The 21,704-nt window shown below is 53.0% G+C and overlaps 1 protein-coding gene across 1 annotated transcript in view; it reads left to right on the top strand.

Annotated features, from left to right (window-relative positions):
* Window positions 1-21,704, top strand: part of SLIT1 (slit guidance ligand 1) — a 173,542-nt gene that overhangs the window by 148,323 nt on the left and 3,515 nt on the right. Inside the window, exons 26-36 of the mRNA XM_049697446.1 lie at window positions 7,231-7,394; window positions 9,079-9,203; window positions 9,504-9,601; window positions 12,697-12,836; window positions 13,024-13,117; window positions 15,679-15,816; window positions 16,655-16,892; window positions 18,451-18,581; window positions 19,066-19,220; window positions 20,340-20,628; window positions 20,981-21,192. Coding sequence (XP_049553403.1) covers window positions 7,231-7,394; window positions 9,079-9,203; window positions 9,504-9,601; window positions 12,697-12,836; window positions 13,024-13,117; window positions 15,679-15,816; window positions 16,655-16,892; window positions 18,451-18,581; window positions 19,066-19,220; window positions 20,340-20,628; window positions 20,981-21,192 — 1,784 coding nt within the window. The remainder of the gene's footprint in view (window positions 1-7,230; window positions 7,395-9,078; window positions 9,204-9,503; window positions 9,602-12,696; window positions 12,837-13,023; window positions 13,118-15,678; window positions 15,817-16,654; window positions 16,893-18,450; window positions 18,582-19,065; window positions 19,221-20,339; window positions 20,629-20,980; window positions 21,193-21,704) is intronic.

The raw sequence follows: 21,704 nt of genomic DNA, 5'->3' as shown, positions 1-21,704 counted from the left end.
AGGTGCTGGGAGGAGGAGGAAAGGGGAACTTTTGTTTACTGGGTCCAGCGTTTCTGTTTAAGGTGATAAAGAGCTTTGGAACCAGATAGTGGTGGTGATGGTTGCTCGACATTGTGAATGTAATCGATGCCACTGAGTTGTACACTTAAAATAGTCAAAATGGCAAATTATATATATTTTTTACCACAGTTTAAAAAATGAAGGAATATAAAAGCAATGGGCCATGGCAGAGTCATCCTAATTCTGGAGGCGGGGCCAGGCACAGTGAACACGTTCTCTCCTAGCATCTTAGCTGTAGGTCCAGGTCATGTTCAGGCCAGATGGACTGCAGCCGGGACCCGGGGTGTTACCGTGTCCTCCTGCTCTCTGCCTCACAGCCAAATGCCCAGGGCCCGAGTGGACAGGCAAACCCAGATCAGGGAGTCTTTTGGGGTCCCCAGCATCTCTACCTGAAGTTCATTCACTCAACAATCTCACTGGATTTTCTTAGCTCTAAGGCTCATCTTTTCCACATTTTAATCTCTGAGATCAGAGGATATCTTACAAATGATCTGTAGGTACTTAATAAGGTAACATTTCTCCACCCCTCCCAGAACATGCGAAATTAGTGGGCGTCTAACAATCTTAGACTTGAGGAATTAAAATAGTAATAAGTGCCACTCATTGAGAGTTTGCCTGGGACAAGTACTTTACTATCTGTGATGTCTTGTTTACTCCATAACCAAAATGGGAAGTAGCTATTGTGCTGTGAGCCAGCTTCACAAATAAGACAGGGACTGTATTGAGCCCACACTGAAGATTCCAGGACTCAGCGGGCAGAGTGCAGTGATTGATTAGTCATGTCTGCTTGGGAGTGGAATGGGTAAGGGGGCTCTGTCCTAGGTGGCAGGATTTATTATATCCATTTTACAGTCCCAGGTTCAGTTAAGCAGATTCCCTAGGTCATAAAGCTGGGAAATGACAGAAACAGGATTTGAACTTAGGTGTGTCTGATTCCAAAGCTCTTTATTTATTATTTATTGCCTCAATAAATATGTCCTGAGTAACCACAGTGAGTCAAATGCTGAAGAATTTACTAACACAAGGTTTCTGCCTTCTGTGACCATCTGGGATATTATAAAACAAGCTCAAAGGCAGCAGTGACTAACTGTGGGGAAGTCTGACGACCTTCAGAGAGGAGGTGCCTCTTTGCTGCCATTGAAAAGGCACTAGGAATTTGCCATTTGGACATTCCAGGAAGAGGGAACAGCATGTGCAAAGGCATGGAGGCAAGAAAGTGAATGACATATTCAGGGATGCTGTGTTGTCCAGCATAGGATATAGGGGGCTTGGTTAGGTGAGGAGTGGGGGGTGGGAAGAGAGGAATCTGGAAAGGGACACTGGAATTCCATTGTGAAGGGCCTTTGTGCCATGCTGTGGAGACTGGGCTTTGTTCTGTAGATAGAAGGGAATCGTGGAAGAATTAAATTGTGAAAACTCCTGGAAAGCCGTGGTGACCTGTGGAGGCTGGATGGGGTGGGATGGGATGAGGCAGGAGGGAGCCTGGCTGGAGACTGTGGCTCTGGACAAAGGCCAGGCAAGGATGGTATTGTTCATTGTTCCAATGACTCCCATTCACAGGGGCTTGTTTCTATCTGTGTTTAGTCATTTTCGGTTGTGAGCTCATTGTTTGCTGATGCTGGGAATTTTGAGGACCTGTGGTAGAGATAATTCTCTCCAGAGAGTTTTGTGCGTGTCTTTGCTGGGCCAGGGTCTGCTGCTGCTCTGGGCCCACACTGTTCTCAGCTCCTTTGCTTACCCCTGGGCTGTGCCAAGTGTCCGCTTCAGCTCCCCCATTGCCAGGAAAGGCCTTTTCAAGCATCTGGTCCACCTTTCCCTCCTTTGGGGCCCCCCTTGGTGTATTGTATCTCTTATCATTGGGCTTTACCTTTTCTCCTTCCCTGTGAAAACTGAATAAGACTCAAGGACATTCTGATCTTGTCTCTAGCTCAACATCTAGAGGCTTTGCTTTTCAAATGGGAAGTGAGCATATGTTTTGTGTCAACAAAAACCTGAAGCTGCAAAACCAGATTTTGAGCCCATGTCTGTCTATAAATTCAGACTTTCTTTAGGAGAACAGTAACATCAGGCCAGAAGCCAGATCCAACTTGTCAGAAAAAAGAAAAAAACAATAAGTAGAGATCAGTTAAGTGGTAAGTGCAAAACAGGGCATCAGCATTACTGATTAGAGGTGTTTGTTAATTGCATCTAAGCCCTATTTCTCTATAAAATAGCGTCTATGTATAAGAAATCTTCCATTATTATGAAGCAACCTCGTGAATACATTCTTCCCTTTATACCCAGGGTTTCGAATGGAACTAGGCAGCAGCCTGGGAAGTGTACATGTGCTTGTATTTAGGTGTGTGCACATGTAATACTGATGGAATATGTGTGCATGTGCACACACGTAGCCATTATTTCCTCTGCATGAAGAGTTGCAATTATTCCATAAGGATTCCGTGAGCACTTACAAGGAGTCAAGGAGTGGGACAAGGATAGCATAGACTCACCACATTCACTCTGGGCTTCACAAAGGCCACATGCAGTCTGAAGGGAAGTAGGCGCCCATGGCTGTATAACAAGTCAGGGTTTGCCCAAGAGTTAGCATCCAGTGTTCCTGGCTCCCAGAGGTGCCCTCTCTTCCTACTGTGACTCTGACCTGGGCCTCTCCTGTTCACCGGCAGTACACAGGATGGGGGGGTGGGCCAAGCATGTGTGCTGAGGGGGTGAGGTCCACCGTATTTAAACCCCTTGAACTTTAGACTAGGAATCAGGACATGTGGTGTTAAGTCTTTGTCCTGCCATCAACTTGCAGTGGGATCTCAGACAATTCATTCATCTCTTTAGGTTCTTTCCTCACCTGTACACAGGTTATTTCTAAGGTCTGCTGTAGTTCTAACATGCCATAATGATTGTGAGCACTTGTCACTGCCTAGGGCTTCAATACCCTGCACATCTCTGCTGCTGTTTACTTTAATATTTACTTTTACAGTTAGCTCGTCTTTCGTCCATTTGTCTATTCATCCATCCATCCATCCATCCATCAGCAAATATTTACTATGTGCCAGGTCCTGTGCCAAGGCTCCCCAGTATCATTCTTCATGTCTATAATCTGACATCTTGTTGCCCCTAATCTGCTCCATGTTGGAAAACTAGATTTCTGAAGTCATTAAGAATTCGGTGTGAAAAGTAATATGGAATGATTAGGTGAATCATGGTATGCCCATATGACAGAATAGCAAGTAGTTAATTATAATAGTTATGCCACTGTACTTTATTATTTGATGAAAACGTGGAATAGGGACTTCCCTGGTGGGGCAGTGGTTAAGAATCCGCCTGCCAATGCAGGGGACACGGGTTCAAGCCCTGGTCCAGGAAGATCCCACATCCTGTGGAGCAACTAAGTCCGTGCGCCACAGCTACTGACCCTGTGCTCTAGAGCCCGCGAGCCACAACTACTGAAGCCCACGTGCCTAGAGCCCATGCTTTGCAACAAGAGAAGCCACCGCAAGGAGAAGCCCGGGCACTGCAATGAAGAGTAGCCCCTGCTCGCCGCAACTAGAAAAAGCCCGCGCGCAGCAACGAAGACCCAACGCAGCCAATAAATAAATTAATTAATTAAAAAAAAAACGTAGAATAAAGAAGACAGTGTACTCTGATTTCAGTGATGTATATATATGAGCACAAGAACTAGAAGGGAATAAATGAAAATTAGTTACATTTATGGGATGATAGATGATTCTTTTCTTTTTGAAGTTCTTTTGCTTTCATACTGAGATTTGTGCATTTCTTGTGCTTTTAGGCAGGCATTCATTCAGAAAACAGGACGCCTGCTGGTGTCAGGCACAGTGAGGGATTCATGATTCCTGCTCTCAAGAAGCTTCATTCCAGTAGAGGACAGTGATGCACACAAATAAATTGCCTGGGAGGAGGATGGGTAGAGGAGGAATAGCTCAGGTGAAGAGATTTTGAAGTTTTAGTGTATGCTAAACTGTTTAGTTGGCACCTCTGAAACAGCCACAGGAGATCTATTTTTGTCCTGGTTACGTTAATAGAGGAAGCTCAGCTGGTCCTTGGCAGGAACAGACCGAATAGCTACTGTTTCAACTATTTCCAAGTTATACCAAAGAGCAACAACACAGGGTTATTTATACTTTTGCTGGGGGATGAACCTGACTCCACAGTCCTTTTGGATTGATGAGCAGCCTGGCTGCTGTCCTCACCACTGGTCTCAGCAGGGCCTGTGGCTCTCCACTCCCCACTGAGTTCACAGCAGCTTTTGTTGGGAAAAATGGACTCCAGGTGAAAGTGAACTACTTGAACTAATGAAGTAGCCACAAAATCCTGCCTTTGGAGAAATTAAAGCTTGAAATGTTGAATTCAGGAGTCGCTCGCCATCTGCTCTATACAGCGACAAGTAAAGCATGTGTTGGTCAAGCCAGAAGGCATAATTTTGAATAGCTTTGTATGTGACTTTGGTAGTTTTTATTATTCTCTATTATTATTTTTTATATTGAGTCAGAAAGGGACACTTACATTTGAGGTGCAACTTTGTTGCCATTTATGGGGGGAATTTATGCAGGAATTGGGAATTGTGACATCCTAAAACGGTCAAGGGCCTCCACATTCACAGTGGCTTCCGATTTAGTCTTTTTGGCATTTTCTCTAAATGAGCTACAAGATGGAGAGAAGAAGCCCTTCGTGATAAACTCTCAACTTGTGGCTCATCAGCAGACCACACTCCTGCAGTGTGCTACGAAAACCTTCTTTCAAATAAATTCTGTATTTATATTTTGAATAACATAATTACATTACCTCATACTTTTTATGTTAAAAATATTAGTCTGGTGAATGTAGACGTTTTAAACATACCACTGTTTTGTATTCCTGTTATTTTTTTAAAGTCTTTGGGTTTTTTTTTAACACAATGAAGCTTCAAAAAATCAAAGTGTCTACGCTTCCTCTACCTCTGAGAAGCCCTGGTAATGTTCAGGGAAAAGAGGAAGGTGTATTCCCTGTCCCATTAACCAGGATGGATGCTGTCAGCAAATCAGGACAGAAAAAATGAAATACACGTGGAGGTTGAACAGGCTTTCTTTTCCAAGCTGCATTATTCCCTCGGCGCCCATTTCAGGTTATATGTGCTTGTCTTTCTTCCCCTTCCAGATTGCAGGCTCTTTATCGAATCATAAAGTGAGCCCCAGAGATGTTAAGTGAGCCGCTCAAGGTCACCCGGGCAGTGAGCAGCTGCGCTGGGGGCCGGAGTCCAAGATTGTTGAGCCTGCTTTATAAGATCGGCCGTCATCAGCTGTGCTATCTGGGGGAATTCCTGCTCAGAGTTGCTGCTGCTGTCATCAGACCCAACACGTCTCCAGGGGAACCACTTCCTCTGTATTGCCCAGACACAGGTGGAAAATGGCAGCGCATCCATTTGGTACTTAATAAATGTGCCCTTTCTCGTGAGCAATATACAGCCTTATGTTTTCACCATAATGTTGATAGAGGTGAACTTCAGGCACGAGGCTCTGGTTTTTCTATTTGCTGGCTCAGAGACCGCTGGCCCCTTCGTTCCCCCAAATCCATGCCTAGTTCGTCTCTGAATCTCTCACTGTGGTTTAGTGAGAAGATTATGAGCTTTCCCACGGGATTGGTCAAAGCCTAAGTGGTTGGCGGTGCACAGTGTCAGTGTGGGGCGGGGATGTGAGGGAGAAGGCCCAGCCTTACACCGCAGGCGAGTGTTAAGTCCATACAGCCTTTTTTGGAGGGCAGCTGTTAACATTTTACATGCGCTTCCTCTGCGACTCGAATCCTCCTTCTAGGCATCTGTTCTAGAGAAATGCTCGCTCCTCACAAAGAGGCATGAACAGAGTGTTCACTGACCTTGGAAACATCCAGAATGTCTGGCAGCAAAAGCTATGAAGTGTCCATTCTTTGGGATGCTATGAAGCAGTTTGATAAAATGAGGTGGATCCGTATTGCTGACCTGGAAAAGTCTCCAAGACATGCTGTTTAGTGACAAGAAGCAGGCTGCCCAGAAACGATGTGTACTGGAGGGATGTAATCTCTTCCTCACGAAGAACTGTGTGTACATATGGGAAAGGATTGGAAGGCTACGCACTGAGTGTGGTGACCATGTGATCATGGGTCCTGTGGTTCGCAGGGACAGTGGTGTAGACTTTCATGTAATGTGGATGTACTGTGGTTTACTTAACCACTCCCCCACTGATGAGCACGGGAGGTTTCCAGTCTTTCTGTTACAAACAATGCTGCGATCAATACCATTGCACAGATGCCTTTACACACTTGTGCAGGCACATCTGTGAGATAAACTCCCAGAAACAGAATTGCTGGGTCAAAAGGCAACTGCATTGCTCAGATAGATATCATAAAATCCCCCTCCGTAGGAGTTATACCATCTTGCATTCCCATCAGTAACATAGGAATGTGCCTTTAAAAAAACATTGAGGTGAAATTCACGGAATATAAAATTAACCATTTTAATGGGTATACTTCAGTGGCATTGAGTACATTTACAGTGTTGTGTAAGGTGGAGACTATTGTGTGCCGGGTCTGAAAACGGTTTACAGTGAGAATGCATTCATGTGTCTCTTGTTTAACTGAAAATGAAAAGAAAAATTAAAGAGTATAGGCTTCAGCTGGGTTCTGGATCTGGGGGCTTCCCTTCACTGGTTGTGTGAGCCCAGGAAATTACTTATTCCACATGAGGCTCAGTTCCCACATCTTTGAGATGGAGAAGAGAAAACTTACGCTATGGGGCTGATGAGAGGATTAGATGCACTGACGGGAGAAGCAGCTGGTTCATCACAGCAGTAAATCTCGGTTGCTTTCTCCCCAGTGCACTCGGGAGGCAGTGCAGTCAGAAGCTCTGGCCTCAACAGCACGAGTTCAGATCGTACTTCCCCACTTTCTCTGTGCATTTGGGGCAGGTGCCTCCACCTTTATGAGTGTCAGTTTCAACATGTAAAATGGGGATAGTAGGGTGTGATGAGGACCAATCAAGATAACAGATGAGGAGTGCTTAAGACTCTACTGCCTACACGGTAAGGGCTCATTAATGGGGGCTGCTAGGGTTGTGCCAGCTCCTGGCATAATGCCTGGCACCCTAGGTACCCAGTGGGCGAAGGACCCCATGAAGCCATAATGCCTACTTCTCTCCACTCTCTGACCCAGGGCCATTGGTGCCAACCCCCTGTACTGTGACTGCCACCTGCGCTGGTTGTCCAGCTGGGTGAAGACAGGCTACAAGGAACCTGGCATTGCCCGCTGTGCCGGGCCCCCGGATATGGAGGGCAAGCTGCTCCTCACCACGCCTGCCAAGAAGTTTGAATGCCTAGGTGAGCCCAGGAGCACAAGAGGGGATGGTGGGTACCGGGTTGCTTCCCCCCACCTCCTGCTTCCCCCTGCAACCCTGGCAGAGCCTTCCAGACACTCCTGTGTCCCCGAGGTGACCGGCTGGGTGGGGAACAGGTGGCAGGAATGAGGCCCCTGCTGCTTGTTAGCATTGCCGCCCTCTTGTCCTGCCACACAACGAACAAAAGAAAGCCAGGCGGAAAATCTCAGGCCATAAGGGCTCTAATCCCTCCCTGGGGTTATGTAAGGAAAATAAAAATAGCAGTGTTTCTGGAAGCTCCAAGCCTCTCAGCAGTACAAGCACTCAGGCCTCCCCTTGGTCGGAATTGTGCTCAGCAATTAGCTTAAACGCCTGAGCCACTGGACCCAGCTGCCGCTCTCCTGACATTTGCGGAAATACAAGGCCTGAGTGTGACTGGAGGCCTCACCCTGGGCATCTGTAAATAGTCGTTCAGGGATTGACTGACTGACTGACAGCCCAAGCCCTGGGACCCCTGCTGAGCAGGAGGTGGCGGCCGAGTGGCGGGCCCAGGCCTAGCTTTGTGTCCCCCCCAGCAGGGGGGCAGCAGTGGGAGGGCACGGGAGCCCGTGGGGCACGACTCCTGCCCTCTGCAAGCTCACAGACCACCAGCGAAAATGAAGCTGACAGCCAGGGGTTAATGAGGCGGCCCCGGGCTGCCCTGTGTGCAGGATGCTGTCACAGGAGTGACCCTTCAGGGGGGCCCGATCTGTAGCTTGGCTGCTGGCTGCTGGGAGCAGGCCAATGTAGGTTGAAACGTTTGCTAAGTATTTATTTACTGGGGTGGGATTGGTACTGGTGAAAGGTTTTTGTCTGTGTTTTTTAAAATTTTTATTGGAATATAACATGCATAACAGGAAAGTACAGATCGTAAATGAATGGCTCGCTGAATTTTCACACATTGAACTGGCTGGCGTTACTCTTTATTCCTGTGAGGCCCTAATGCTCCTCCTAGGCGGCACCCCAGGCAGCCTGGCTGCCGGCTCGTCCCCCACCTCCAAGTTCAAGGAAGGGCCACCAGTGAGTCCTGAAGGGGCTGGAGAAGGTCATGCCTGTAGCCAGAGAGGTGACGGGAAAGGGTCCTTCCCTGCTCAGCCTTGGAGAGAAACAAGTTCAAGGCCATGGGCCTTTTTTCTCCTAAGCGTGGCCTTCTCTCAGAGCCAAGTCTCCTCCCTGCTGGGGTGGCCGCCCTTGCTGTCCAGGCCAGCAGGTGACAGGGCTGGGGGTGGTTGCCTCAGAAGGGTGTGAGGGGATGGAGAAAACATCAGCCGGTTTCAGTAATGGTGACCATGATGCTGTCACACCGATGGTCCTGCCCTGACCGCCACATGGGGGCTCCCCTGAAGCCCCTTTTTCGGATTATCTCATTTAGTCCTTCCAGCCCCATGAGGCAGGGGCTGTTTTTAGCTCCATTTCACAGAGGAGGGTCCAGAGGCTGGAGAGGTGTACTGTGAAAGGCGGGGTGAGCGCGATCCAGAGGGAATACCGGCGCGGGGTGGGGGGGGGCGGGAAAACATCTCCTTGGGGAGAGGGTTTCGCAAACCCGTCCCTGCAGTGCCAGGATTCCGGGCCAGGGGCCGCGGGGCTCTATGCCCAGTCCTGTCCCCCAACCCCCTCCCTGCACTAACACCACTCCCACCTTGCCTCAGGTCCGCCCAGCCTGGCTGTCCAGGCCAAGTGCGATCCCTGCTTGTCCAGCCCATGCCAGAACCGGGGCACCTGCCATAACGACCCCCTTGGGGCATACAGGTGTGCCTGCCCCAGCGGCTACAAGGTGAGTGCAGGCTGTGGCTGGAGACGGAGGGCTGCTCGAGGGCGCGGTAGAGCAGGGCTGGGGCTGTCTCGGTGGCCACTCAGCCCTCAGGGCCCAGGGTGAGCTCAGAGCGGGGCGGGGGGGGAGGGGGGAGGGGGGCCGGGGGCCCAAGCGAGCATTTCATCCATGACCTAACATGTGGATGAGAGAACAAGGAACCCCCGGGACCGGCAGGCCGAGCTGCTGAGGGGCCGGCTGTCCCTGTTGGCTCACTGGCCCCTGGGTCTCCCTGGGGTCCCCCATCGCTGACTTCTTCCCCAGGGCCGAGACTGCGAGGTGTCCCTGGACAGCTGTTCCAGCAGCCCCTGTGGAAATGGCGGGACCTGCCACTCGCAGGAGGGCGAGGATGCCGGCTTCACGTGAGTTGCTGGGGGTGGGGCGGTGGGGGTGGGTGGGTGCTGGAACGTGGTGGGTGAGTGCTAATGGGATCCGGCACCCAAGCCACGGAGCCTTCCTCCTCCGAATGGGATGGCCCAGGCCCTTTGAGCTCTGGGAGATGAGGGACAGGCCCAGCGGGAATAGCCACTCCCTCCAAATGGCAGCCAGAGGCCTCTCCGTGTCCACCCAGGCCGCGCCTCCGCTGCCCAGAGGCAGTGAAAGCACAGAGACTAGGGGCTGCCCAGGTCACACAGCAGGCAGCAGTGGGGCTGGGGCTTGGAGCCCCTGCTCCAGGCTTCCGCCTGCTCTTGCCAGGTGCCAGGAGAGTCTTTCTGGGGCACTGGGAGTCCATAGCCTAGGGCATATGCAGCGGCAGTGCCAAGAGGCAGCTTGGGGGTGTTTTCAACTCCTGTAATCGCTATTAACCCCCAAGGCCTCCAATTGAAGCCATCCACCTGCTTGTTGGGCCAGTGTTGCCTGAAGGCAGGGCCCTCAGCCAGCTGCTCCGGATCAGGCGTCCACTCGGAGCCCCCAGGAGAGGGGAGGGGCGTCCTGCCCGGAGGTGGAGCAAGTCCTGGTCACGCCCTCCGGCGGCCTCCCCCACCAGCTCATGGGTCACTCTGGTCGCACCCCGGGCATCGGTTTCCCACTGTCCTCCACATCTCGCAAGTCCTCCCAGTGCTGACATCGCCGCTCAAGCCCCCCACTCACCCTGCTCCCCCCAGAGCCTCTCAGCGAGCCCCCCAGCTTCCCAGAGCTGTCCTGCACCCAGAGCTTTTCTGAGGAGCACATAGTATTTAGCTGCTGAAGAAAAATTGCCAGCTGAGCAGATTGACTCTTCAGAAAATGATGTTGAATCTGCTGGCAGGAATGGCCAGACCTGTCTCTGCAAACCCAGATTACCAGCTGTAAAAAGAAAACACTAAACGGCCTCTCCGCAGGTGTCGCCTTGGAAACGGCGTCCTTATAATAGGCTCTGTGCTCCTCTGGGCTTCCGCAGCAGCTCCATCAAAGCCCCCTCCTCATTGGCTAGACTGCTAGGGGGCGTGTCTACGGAGAGGGGGCTGCTGAGAGGACGCAACTAGGAGCTCTCCCTGCTGGGCCGGGAGGGGTGCAGCTAGGAGTAGCCCCTCACACTTGGCATGCCTGCAGATTGGCGGGGGCGCTGTGGGAAGGACCCTGTTGGTCGAAAGGGGTGCCTCCCTGAGTAACCCCTCAAACCTAAGGCTTACAAGGGACTCCGCAGTTGTTCCCCGAACCCCGCCAGAAGGAACTTAGCTGAGATCCGCCACCACCTGCAGGGGGAATTAAACTCCAGGACACAGCCTGCAACAGCAGGCGTCACACCTTCTTGTTCACACCCCCACCCCGCCGCAAACGAATTTTTAAAACTACAAACTGCCTGACACATTCTTAAGTGACAGCTAAAACTCTTCATGGTAAGTTTAATTTTTCATTGCAAAGAAGGTCATTTCCAGAACGCTGTACATATTATTAACATTTAAAATGAAAGCTATAACTCTTTAAATCACTCTTTTATCCTCCAGGGAAAAATCATTTTAAAATCACGTGAAGGAACTCTTGAACAGCTGCAACATCTTGCATCATTCTCGTTTCTACTCAAACTAGTATTTGTTTTACTCCCATCACCTGCCCCCCATTTTCCTTCTAATGTAATCTGTTTTCATACTAGAGGCTTTTCTTAGCACCCTGCCATACTTTCCTACCACCAAATGGGTATATAAGTTTAAATTTAAAGATTTTTACTATTTTTTGTCACCATAAACCTCTGATTAAAAGTTTCTTTTGCATTGAGTTATCATTACAGTGATCAATAATATACAATTGACCAGAACAACATAACTATTCCAAAATTTGATAATTATTACACATAAAAGGTAAATTTTATTAGACTGTATCTCTTAATGAGATAGATGGAGCTTTTGTTCCCTTAAAAAAAAATGTGTGTGTGTGTGTATGTATGTATGTGTAGCTATAAATGCTGAGAAAGTTTGTTCACATAAATAAACCAATGAGATTAGGAGTTTTATTATAGCCACGTCACTCAATTACTTGAAACCCTGTCAAGTTTATATGCTAAAAATCCCAAGTGATCTGTCATCAAAAATTATTTTTAATGCTCTATCAGCTGACAGTTCCATGAGGTCTTCCTTCAATTATTTTTTAATGCACAGAACGGGAAATCTCGTGACTTGCAAAAGCGTTTGTTCATTCACTTTGGAAACATCAATATTCCTAATTGTCCCTTCATTTGGCACCCAAGGATCTTAGGCCCCAGGCACAGCCCACCTTGGCCTCGTGCTGGAAGAGGTGCGCATGAGCCTTTCTGGAGCTCTGGGGCAGGTCAGTTAAGGGGGGAATTCCATGCATAACATGAAGATGTGGAAATTAATTTCTCAGACCTCTCTGACCCACAAACCCCTTGGAAAACCACAGTTGTCCCAGAGGGAAGTGTACCCCGGTTTGAAGATCGCTGATCTCCAGGGCTCTCCGAGACCTGACTCCTGCTTACCCCCAGTCCTGTTCTCACCCCATTCCTGAAGTATGTGCTCCCCAAGCCCTGAACTATTTAGATGACCAGGTACCCTCCTGAAGGATGGACTGTAAGGCTCTCTCTCCCCCAGGCTTTTACTCCCACTGTCTTCCCTCCCCTTCCTCTACTCCCCTGTCAGAGTCCTTGGCTAACTCATCACCTCCTCCAGGAAGCCTGCCCTGACCACTCTCTCCAAGGGGGAGCTAGGTGTCCTCTGCCCCTTTGTCCACCCTCCCCAGCCTCAGTTGTGCACCGTTCTGATACTCACTGTCTCTCCTTTGGTTGCCAGTCTCCTCGTCGTCTCCCCGCTAGACTGTGAGTGATCTCATGAGCACAGGAGCACAGGGCTGGTCTTGGTCACGTCTAACCCCCAGCATCTAACAGGGCTTGACCCAGAGTAGGGACCAAAACTCCAGGATGATGCTATTGACCGTTGGCCACAGGCCTCCATCAGTGCCTCAGGACAGCTGCTGCCCTGGCAGTGGGCCCACATGCCTCTTCCTCCTCCCCTGCTCCCTACAGGTGCTCCTGCCCCTCCGGCTTTGAAGGACCGACGTGTGGGGTAAACACGGACGACTGTGTGGAACACTCATGTGCCAACGGGGGCACCTGTGTGGACGGCATGGGCAGCTACACCTGCCAGTGCCCCCTGCAGTACTCGGGTAAGCGTGGCGGGGTTTGAGCGTCTGCAGGGAGGTGGAGGCCAGTGCACGTGCCCTGAGCCCCTGTCCCATGGGCGGAAGGGCTGGGACCCTGCCTCAGTGTCTGCAGGAAGTTTCTGCTGGGCCGGCTGCCTGGCGGAGCACATGGGGCAGCTTCTCTCCTGCCTCTCCCCAATTCTTCCCCCAGGAACGGCCTGTGAGCAGCTGGTGGACTTCTGCTCGTCGGATTTGAACCCGTGTCAGCACGAGGCCCAGTGTGTGGGCACCCCAGACGGGCCCAGGTCAGTATTGCCCATTTCTAAGGCCAGGGAAGGGCATGGGCCCCCACGTCACCTTTCCTCTGCCCTCCCCAGCCTGTTTCCTCACCTGTCAGGTGGGTTTGGTCTTGGCTGTTCAGTTCCTGCCAGTCAGTGTCAGGGGCAGGGTGGTGGTAGTTTTAGTCGGACAGACCTGGGTTTACATCATGACCCAGAATGGGTGGCTTGACCACTCTGAGCCTCAGTTTTCTCATCTGCAAACTGGGTGCACCAGTAGCTTCCTCCTGGGGTGGTTGTAAGGAATAGATAAGCAAATGCGTGAAAAGCACTTACTTCCACGTCTGACATTTGAAAAGTGCTCAATAAAGAACTATTGCAGGTCCACAATTTCTCATCGCCAATTACAAAATGCACAAAACTCTGAAAACCAAAAGCCATCTGCTAGCAAAATCTGATCCGATCAATGTATTTGGTATTAAAAGCTGACCTGTGCTGATACGAAGCTACTTACAGTCACCATTCATCCCATGTAGTGGGAATATGTGTAGATTTTGCAGCAGAATGTGAACATGTTTAGTTAAGGGGCTGCCCCAGATCCAACTGGCACGTTACATAATGTACAGTTATAGGTGTTGTATTACCTTTCCCCAATCCAGAAAGTTCTGAATTTCAAAACCTGTCTGGCTTCAGGAGGGTTGGATAAGGGGTCCTTGACTGTTGTCACCATCGTTGTTACTGGCATATGTGGAAGTGCTTTGTCACTGGAAGACTGGGATGTGAAGGTCACGGGGTTTTTAAGATGTTGCTCCCATCTGCAGTTCTGCAAACATAGTCTCATTTCTGGGACCCTGTTCCACCAGTCAGGGCAGCACAATGGTCAGGTCTTCTTCAGGTCTGTGGCTGAGGGACCCAACCCCAGCTGCTCAGGCAGAGGTAGGGGATGGAGTCCCCCAGGGACTCAGTCCAGCAGGAGCTGCCAGAGCCTCCTGGGCAGGAAGTGAGAGCCGGGGGACACTGAGGCCCAGATGCTAGGTCAAGGGGCCGCACAGGAGCCTCCATCCAAATGGTGGACAGACGCCGCGCTGCTGGCTGAGCTGCCGGGTGGGGTGGGCACAGCAGACCAAGGAGCGGTGGCAGAGCAAGTGGCGTGCACACTTCTTAGAGGGGCTGGACCTCAGAGGGTGGAATAAAGCAGGACTGCACGTGGTCCGGGTGGATACTGCTCAGATAGTCCTTCACACCACAGAGAAGGGGCACTCGGTGGGTGTATAGTTCACCTTCACTCAACTTCCTGTCTTGGAGGAAGGACTGAACTGACAGACTCAGCTGTGCCTGGTGTTGTACCTGGACCCCAGCAAGTATTCAGTACACACTCACTGGATGAATGGATAAGGGAATGACAGTGAACGAGTCTGTGGGTGCGCAGCTACTGTAACATTTTTCAGACTGCAGCTCAAGACCCAGTAATAGATTGTGATCAGTTGGGTGGGTCAAGGTTAACGTTAAAAAAATTAAACAAAATATCAGAGAGCATCATGCCCTTTTATATAGTAAGGATAAGTATTTTGGCATGAAACTGATTGCAGCGGGCTGTGTGTGTGTGTGTGTGTGTGTGTGTGTGTGTGTGTTTACTGGGTACAAAGGTATTTCTTCCCTCTTGAAAAACACTGGGAATGAGTTAAAAAATCAGGCAGGAGCACCTACCTGCCAGGTTGTGTGGTTGAGCCGTGGAGTTTGCAGTTTGTAGTCTGGAAGGGTTTCCTGCAAGGGGTGTTCACCGGAGGCTTCCTGGAGGAGATGAGGTACTGGACCGAGGCAGGGAGAGAGAAGAGGGTAGTCCAGAATCAAGAGGTGTGAAGGCAGAGAAGTGGAGCGAGGTGCGGGTTGCTGCCTGTGGAAGCAGGTCTGACTACGGGGTGGCTTGTTATGGGGGCAGCCGGACAGGGAGCATCTGGCAGGGCTGCGACTGAACAGGGGTGGAGGAGTGTGCTCTTTATTTGTTGGGCAAATAATTGGCAGAAATGGACTGACTCAGGCGAGCAGTGGGCCACAGTGTGAGCCAGGAAGCTGGGACCTGGCCTGGGGTCAGGACGTTGTGGAGAGGCGGGCACTAGCGTCTGAGGCCTGGGAGGCTGGGCCGGTGCAGCTGGGAGGCTGGGGAAGAGGGATGGGTGAGCCCCATGTGACTCAGAGCCATGCATTGGCTGGGGTTGGGGAGGGGGGTGGGGGCAGCGGGGCACGTTGAGAAGGGGCTGAAGGTTGACCTTGGATGTGCTGTTGGTGCTAAGGGTGGTCCTCCACCACAGGCGCCCGTCTCCTCCACCTCCTGGGTGTCCACCCTTCCGGCCCAGAGCAGCCCCCTCCCCCGCCTGCAGCCCACATAAACTCTCTTCCTGGATGGTCTCAGGATGGGTGGGGGCATCTTGACATCTAGGGCTCCGTGTGACCTCCTGGGGGACCCCACAGACCCCCAGGGCCATGAGGCTCTCTGCCACACACACAGCCCTGGGGCCGCACAGGCTCCTGGCCGAGCTCTGGGCTGTGTGTGGGGCTGTTGACCCAACCCCGCCCCCCGCCCACCCCAGGTGTGAGTGTGCACCTGGTTATGTGGGTGACAACTGCACGGAGAACCGGGATGACTGCGAGGACCACCGCTGCCAGAATGGGGCCCAGTGCGTGGATGGAGTCAATGGCTACTCCTGCCTCTGTGCTGAGGGTTACAGGTGAGCGGCCCCGGGAGGCACCATGAGTGACTGACTCCTCTTAGCTGTCAGCTCTGGGACTGGCAGGGGCCACCCTGGGAGCTTTCACCGTGGCTATGCCAGTCACCATATGTGTGGTCTGGGGAAAGTTCATCAGCAGCTCAGAGCACAGGCAAAGGGTCCCTACCCTGACTGGCGGAGGGAGCGGGAGGTGAGTGCAGATTACTGGGCAGCGCCCCATCACTTACCTGCCCAGTGAACCCCTGAACACATGCCCTGCATTAAAGGTCATTTACTTTTGCATCTTGGTCTCTCTGGGAGGCTGTGAGGGGAGGGCACCTGCCCTCCTTCCGGTCACCCACCTTCCATGCTCTGCTTGTGTCTTCTTTTTTTTTTTTTTTTTTTTGCGGTATGCGGGCCTCTCACTGTTGTGGCCTCTCCCGTTGCGGAGCACAGGCTCCGGACGCGCAGGCTCAGCGGCCATGGCTCACGGGCCCAGCCGCTCTGCGGCATGTGGGATCCTCCTGGACTGGGGCATGAACCCGTGTCCCCTGCATCGGCAGGTGGACTCTCAACCACTGCGCCACCGGGGAAGCCCAGGCTTTCCATTTCTGACAAGTGCTCAGGTGATGTTGGTGCTGCTGGTGCAGGGACCACACTTGTTTCTCACCTTGTTCCTCAGCATCTTTCTGGCTCTTAATTCTCTTAGGGAAAGTGTTCATTAGGAGCATCTTCTGTTACTTTAAAGCAACAGTGGTCCCAAGATGTTTAGTGAGTTTCTCTCCAGGACTGTGGGAGAGGAAGATGACCCCTTGCTCCTTGGCCCTGCCTTCTCTGACCCGCGTCTTTTCCCGCTCAGTGGGCAGCTCTGCGAGACCCCTCCCCGCCCGCCTGCCCCCAGGAGCCCCTGTGAGGGGACTGAGTGCCAGAACGGGGCCAACTGTGTGGACCAGGGCAGCCAGCCCGTGTGCCAGTGCCTCCCGGGCTTTGGCGGCCCCGAGTGTGAGAAGTTGCTCAGTGTCAACTTCGTGGATCGGGACACTTACCTACAGTTCACCGACCTGCAGAACTGGCCACGGGCCAACATCACACTGCAGGTGCGTGCCCAGGGTGTGTGTCACAGAGGGTGGTCTGGCAGCAGGGGACCCTGGCCTCAGGTCAGAGTATCGGGACAGCTGGGAGCACCCTGTGTTAGTCAAAACTCTTTGGATGTGGGTATCAGGATCTCAGCTTGAGCTAGTTTAAGCACAGTCGGAAAGGTTATTGGGTCACAAAACCAGTCTCAGGGAAGGGCAGGGGTGGAGGTGGTCTCATGGGTGACTGGATCCGGAAAACCAAACTTACCAGGATCCTCTCCCACCATCTCTTGTCTCAAAGACTCCCCTCAGCTTCAGCCTCCAATGCTGCAGACTGGCTTTCTCTATGTAGCTGGAACACGGCCACAGCTAGCGCTGGGAGCCCTTATTTTCCATTTATGTCTTGAATTCCATCTGAGAACATCGTTATGTTGAGGGATAAAGAAGCAAGTTCTACTTCAGCAGCATTGTTTGCTAAATGTTTCTTGGGGAGGGACAGCGGATTGCATTGCACTTCACAGGAAAAGAAATTAAACTCTTCTTTAGTCATCCCTGTTCCCCAAATTCCATTCCTTATCCCAACTACCACATCTTTCTTCTCTCCTTTATTTGTCCTCTTCTCCTTCTTTTCTCTCAGAACCTTTCAGCCTCTCAAACATGCCCACTCTGCTCTCCTTCCCTTGATCACCTCTCATAAATTCTATCCACTACACTGTCCACACAGCAAGACCACAGCTAGCCTAACTGCTCAACAGAATAAAACTCACCAAAACCCAGCCATTGCCTCAGGCACATCCTTGGAGAGGCTCAGTTTATTCCACTATCCCCACCGCAGGCTCTTCCCTGATAGCTCTAGTTGGACAACAGTCAGCAACCTCGGATCGGAGAAGATCTCCGATTGGCCTGCCTCAGGTCACATGCCCATCCCTGGACCAACTACTGAGTCCAGGGAGATGGGGTGCCGTGGTCCAGACTGGGCCGTGTGCCAGCTCTACAGACCAGGGGGTCAGGGTCTTTACCAGGAGAGGAACAAGGCAGGAAACAAAGATCATGGCTCCTACAGCAGCATAGAGGCATCTCCCTCCCAAGGCACAGCTCCAGCTTTTGCTCGCATGGCTCCAGTGACAGGTGCTACCTTCCAGGTTTGGGTGGCTCTGGCTGTTGGAGAGTCTTCCTGAATCTGTCCTCTGTAGGTCCCGTCCTGGCCCCAAGGCAGCTCCCTGAGGCCCACAGAACAGGATACCCCACATCCTGTCTAACCGTCCTCTCTGGGCAGGTGGTCCCAAGCTGTCTTACCTCCTGGCACAGAGTTTCCAGGCCTCAGCTGGCCCATCTGCCCTCCCCTGCCTGGCCCTGGCCAGACCGGCTGTGGATGGAATTGGAGTGGGGTGGGGGTGGGGGTGGGGTGGGGCTGCCAGCCTGGGACAGCGCCCCCTGGAGGATGTTTCCCTTGGGGAGGCAGGGGAGGACTGTTCTGCACACATTTCTCTTTTAATTGTGGGTCCTCCGTCTGCCCCGCCCGCCAGCCTGTGCTGCTGCTGCGTGGGGTGGGGTGGGAGAGAAAGTGCCGTTGCCATAGGTCTCCACAGCAGAGGACAATGGGATCCTGCTGTACAATGGGGACAGCGACCACATCGCGGTGGAGCTCTACCAGGGCCATGTGCGTGTCAGCTGTGACCCGGGCAGCTACCCCAGCTCTGCCATCTACAGGTACGGAGGCCTTCTTCAGGCCCCCCAGCTGCCCTCAAGGGCTGGGGGGCTGCCAGGGAGGGGTCTCCTGAGCCAAGAGCTGGTGGTTATCGGCACTACCAGAGACCTGGGCTGCCCAAGCAGAAAGGGCATTCAGACCACCGAGTCCAGCCCCATGCTGGGTCCGAGGCTCCCTGGGGCCTGAGCGGTGGCCCCATCCTTCCCTGTCCCACAACCGCCACACAGGGAGCTCCTCAGTGGGGAGGGGAGGCTGATTAGTTGGTAACCCCTGCCCCAAACTTCTCAGCTTTCCTGAGAGAGTGCCCAAAGGGGAGCAGGAGGGACCAGGTCAGAGGCCATCAAGTCCCCACAGTCCCCTCTGTTAGATATTTGGTTTCTTGGGAATCAGCTGCTGGACCAGTGGCCTTTCTGGGGAAGTGCCTAGGCGGGGATGGGTCCAGCTGAAGGCCATTCCCTGGGGCGGGGGCACCCCATCTTCTTCCAGTGCCGAGACGATCAACGATGGGCAGTTCCACACCGTTGAGCTGGTCACCTTTGACCAGATGGTGAATCTCTCCATCGATGGCGGCAGCCCCATGACCATGGACAACTTCGGCAAACACTATACACTAAACAGCGAGGCGCCCCTCTATGTGGGAGGTGAGGACCTGGCCTGGGTGGAGCTGCAGCTGGCCCTCCCCGGGCCACTCCATCAGGTGGTAGCAACAGACATTCCAGGTGGGGCCTCTGTTGCTCTCTGGCCTGAGCCTTGCGAGGCTCAGGAGAACTGCCCTGTGGGGGACATTCCAAGGTGGCAGTGGGGGAGGATGCTAGTGAATGGCCGAGCTGCTGGCGGACTGTCCACCTTGCCTAGAGCCCGCACTGCTCTCTGCCCAGCCCAGACTGACAAAGAAGGATGGGAATGTGGGTTGGGCTTGAGGCCTGGCTGGGAGGGGGCCTGGACTTTCCCAGCCATCTTTTGCACGGTAGGCACCTTTCCTCTTGGCTTAGGGCCAGAAGGGGCTTGTCAGTTGTTCAGGGTCCATTCTCGGGTCCCTCAGAGGCCCAGGCATGGACTCCCTGCTTCAACTGGGTACCTCCCAGCTGGACTCACAGGCTTTGTGGCTAGATGACCCCATCCAGCACCCGAGAACATTTCTAGGTCTCGATGAGACAGGTGTCTAGATGCAGTGGGGCCGCCTCAGTGCTGCAGAGGGTCTTGCCGAGACCTCGGCCAGGAGGGTGTGAGAGATGGAGCCCTGGATTCTAATCCCAGCTCTGCTGTTTACTAGTTGTGCAACTTTGCGCAGGTCCCTGAGCACTGAAATCGAAGGGGTTTCAGCAACTCCGACGTCAGAGGGCTGCTGTGAAGGGATGACCACAAAAGTGGGGGACAAAGTGCCGTACACTTGAGTTCTGGGCCCAAGTCCTTTGCTGCTTTTGGGGTCTCTGGGAGGTAAAAGCTGGTGTTCTGGGCAGGAGCCCTGGGTGAGGGCGGCCAGACTCAGGCACCCAGAGCATCACTTGTCAGCTGGCTGCTGCCAGGCCTGGCACCCCAGGCTCTGATCACAGAGGAAGCAGCTTTTCCGTTTCTTCTGGGAAAGGAGTCTGGACCCTCCAAGGTGGCAAAAGACATTGGCCTAGAGTTGCAGAGACTGAAGGACAGATGCCGAGGGCAAGAGGGAACACTGTAGAGATGCCCAGTGGACCTCAGAGGTGGGTGCCAGGCAGGGTTTGAGCCTAACTCAGCCCAGCTCTGCCCCCTCCCCTCCACTCCAGGGATGCCAGTGGACATGAATTCGGCTGCCTTCCGCCTGTGGCAGATCCTCAATGGCACGAGCTTCCACGGTTGCATCCGAAACCTGTACATCAACAACGAGTTGCAGGACTTCACCAAGACGAGGATGAAGCCAGGGGTGGTGCCAGGCTGCGAGCCCTGCCGGAAGCTCTACTGCCTGCATGGTATCTGCCAGCCCAATGCCACACCAGGGCCCGTGTGCCACTGCGAGGCCGGCTGGGAGGGCCTGCACTGCGACCAGCCAGCCGACGGCCCCTGCCATGGCCACAAGTGAGCCTGGGCTGGGCTCAGGGAACCCTCCCCCACTGCCCACCTGCAGGTTCCCTTCCCTTCCCTGCACGTTCCACTTCCCCATGGTGAGGAAAGACTGTCTTTATTTAAACTCCAAAATTGGAACATGTGGCCTAACACAGGGTTTTATTAATTTTTTCTGGCTTTCAGTTTTTATTAACAGGAAAAGGACCCTAGGGACAAACAGAGAATCACATTTTGCTCCCTTTGTTTCAATTCTGGGAACAGAATAAGACCCTGTGAAGCCCGAGGCTGGGGGTGTGGGCGCCCTCGGGGGGGCTCGGATTGGCTGTGGCCTGTCCTCACAGCGCCTTTTCTTTGTCCCCTGCAGGTGTGTCCACGGGAAGTGCATGCCTCTAGATGCTCTTTCCTACAGCTGCCAGTGCCAGGATGGGTACTCGGGGGCCCTGTGCAACCAGGCTGGGGCACCTGCAGACCCCTGTGGGGGCCTGAGGTGCCTGCACGGCCACTGCCAGGCCTCAGCCACCAAGGGGGCACACTGTGTGTGTCACCCCGGCTTTTCGGGCGAGCTGTGCGAGCAAGGTCAGGGGCCCCCCTCCTGACATGCCCTCTCCAGGGTCCCTCCCCACAACATGCCTTAGTGACTTTTCTTTTTCCCAACCTCAGCAACCCCTCCGTGCCCCCTCTCCCCTCCTGCACCTTGGGCTGCTATTGGGCTGTAGCGCCCCCAATCCCCTGGGCTCTGAGCCCCACCCCCGGACAGATGCCCATCTCTCCCTGGCCCAGCTTGACCTGTAGCCCCTTTATCTGGGCTAAGTGCCCCTTCTGCCTGGGGTCTCTCCTTACAGAAGAGACCACCAGAGTAACAGCATCTTGGCCACATCACTTAGGGACCTGGAGAGCAGCAGGAAGTCTGAGAGTTGGGGACCCTTCCCAGGTCCTCCTGGCTTCAATTTCTTCTCTGATGTCATCGCCTCCCAGGCTTCCAGCCACCTCTTTCACTCCTCTGGAGGCCACTGTACCCTGACAGCCCAATCTGTCCTGGGGGGCCTTGGCAGCTAGAAAGTTCTTCCTTTTCACTGACCTCACTGTGG

Source organism: Orcinus orca, chromosome 14 (genome assembly GCF_937001465.1).
Source record: "Orcinus orca chromosome 14, mOrcOrc1.1, whole genome shotgun sequence".
Lineage (NCBI taxonomy): Eukaryota > Metazoa > Chordata > Mammalia > Artiodactyla > Delphinidae > Orcinus > Orcinus orca.
The sequence above is the reverse complement of the archived record's forward strand: the minus strand, read 5'-3'. Positions and strand labels throughout refer to the sequence as shown.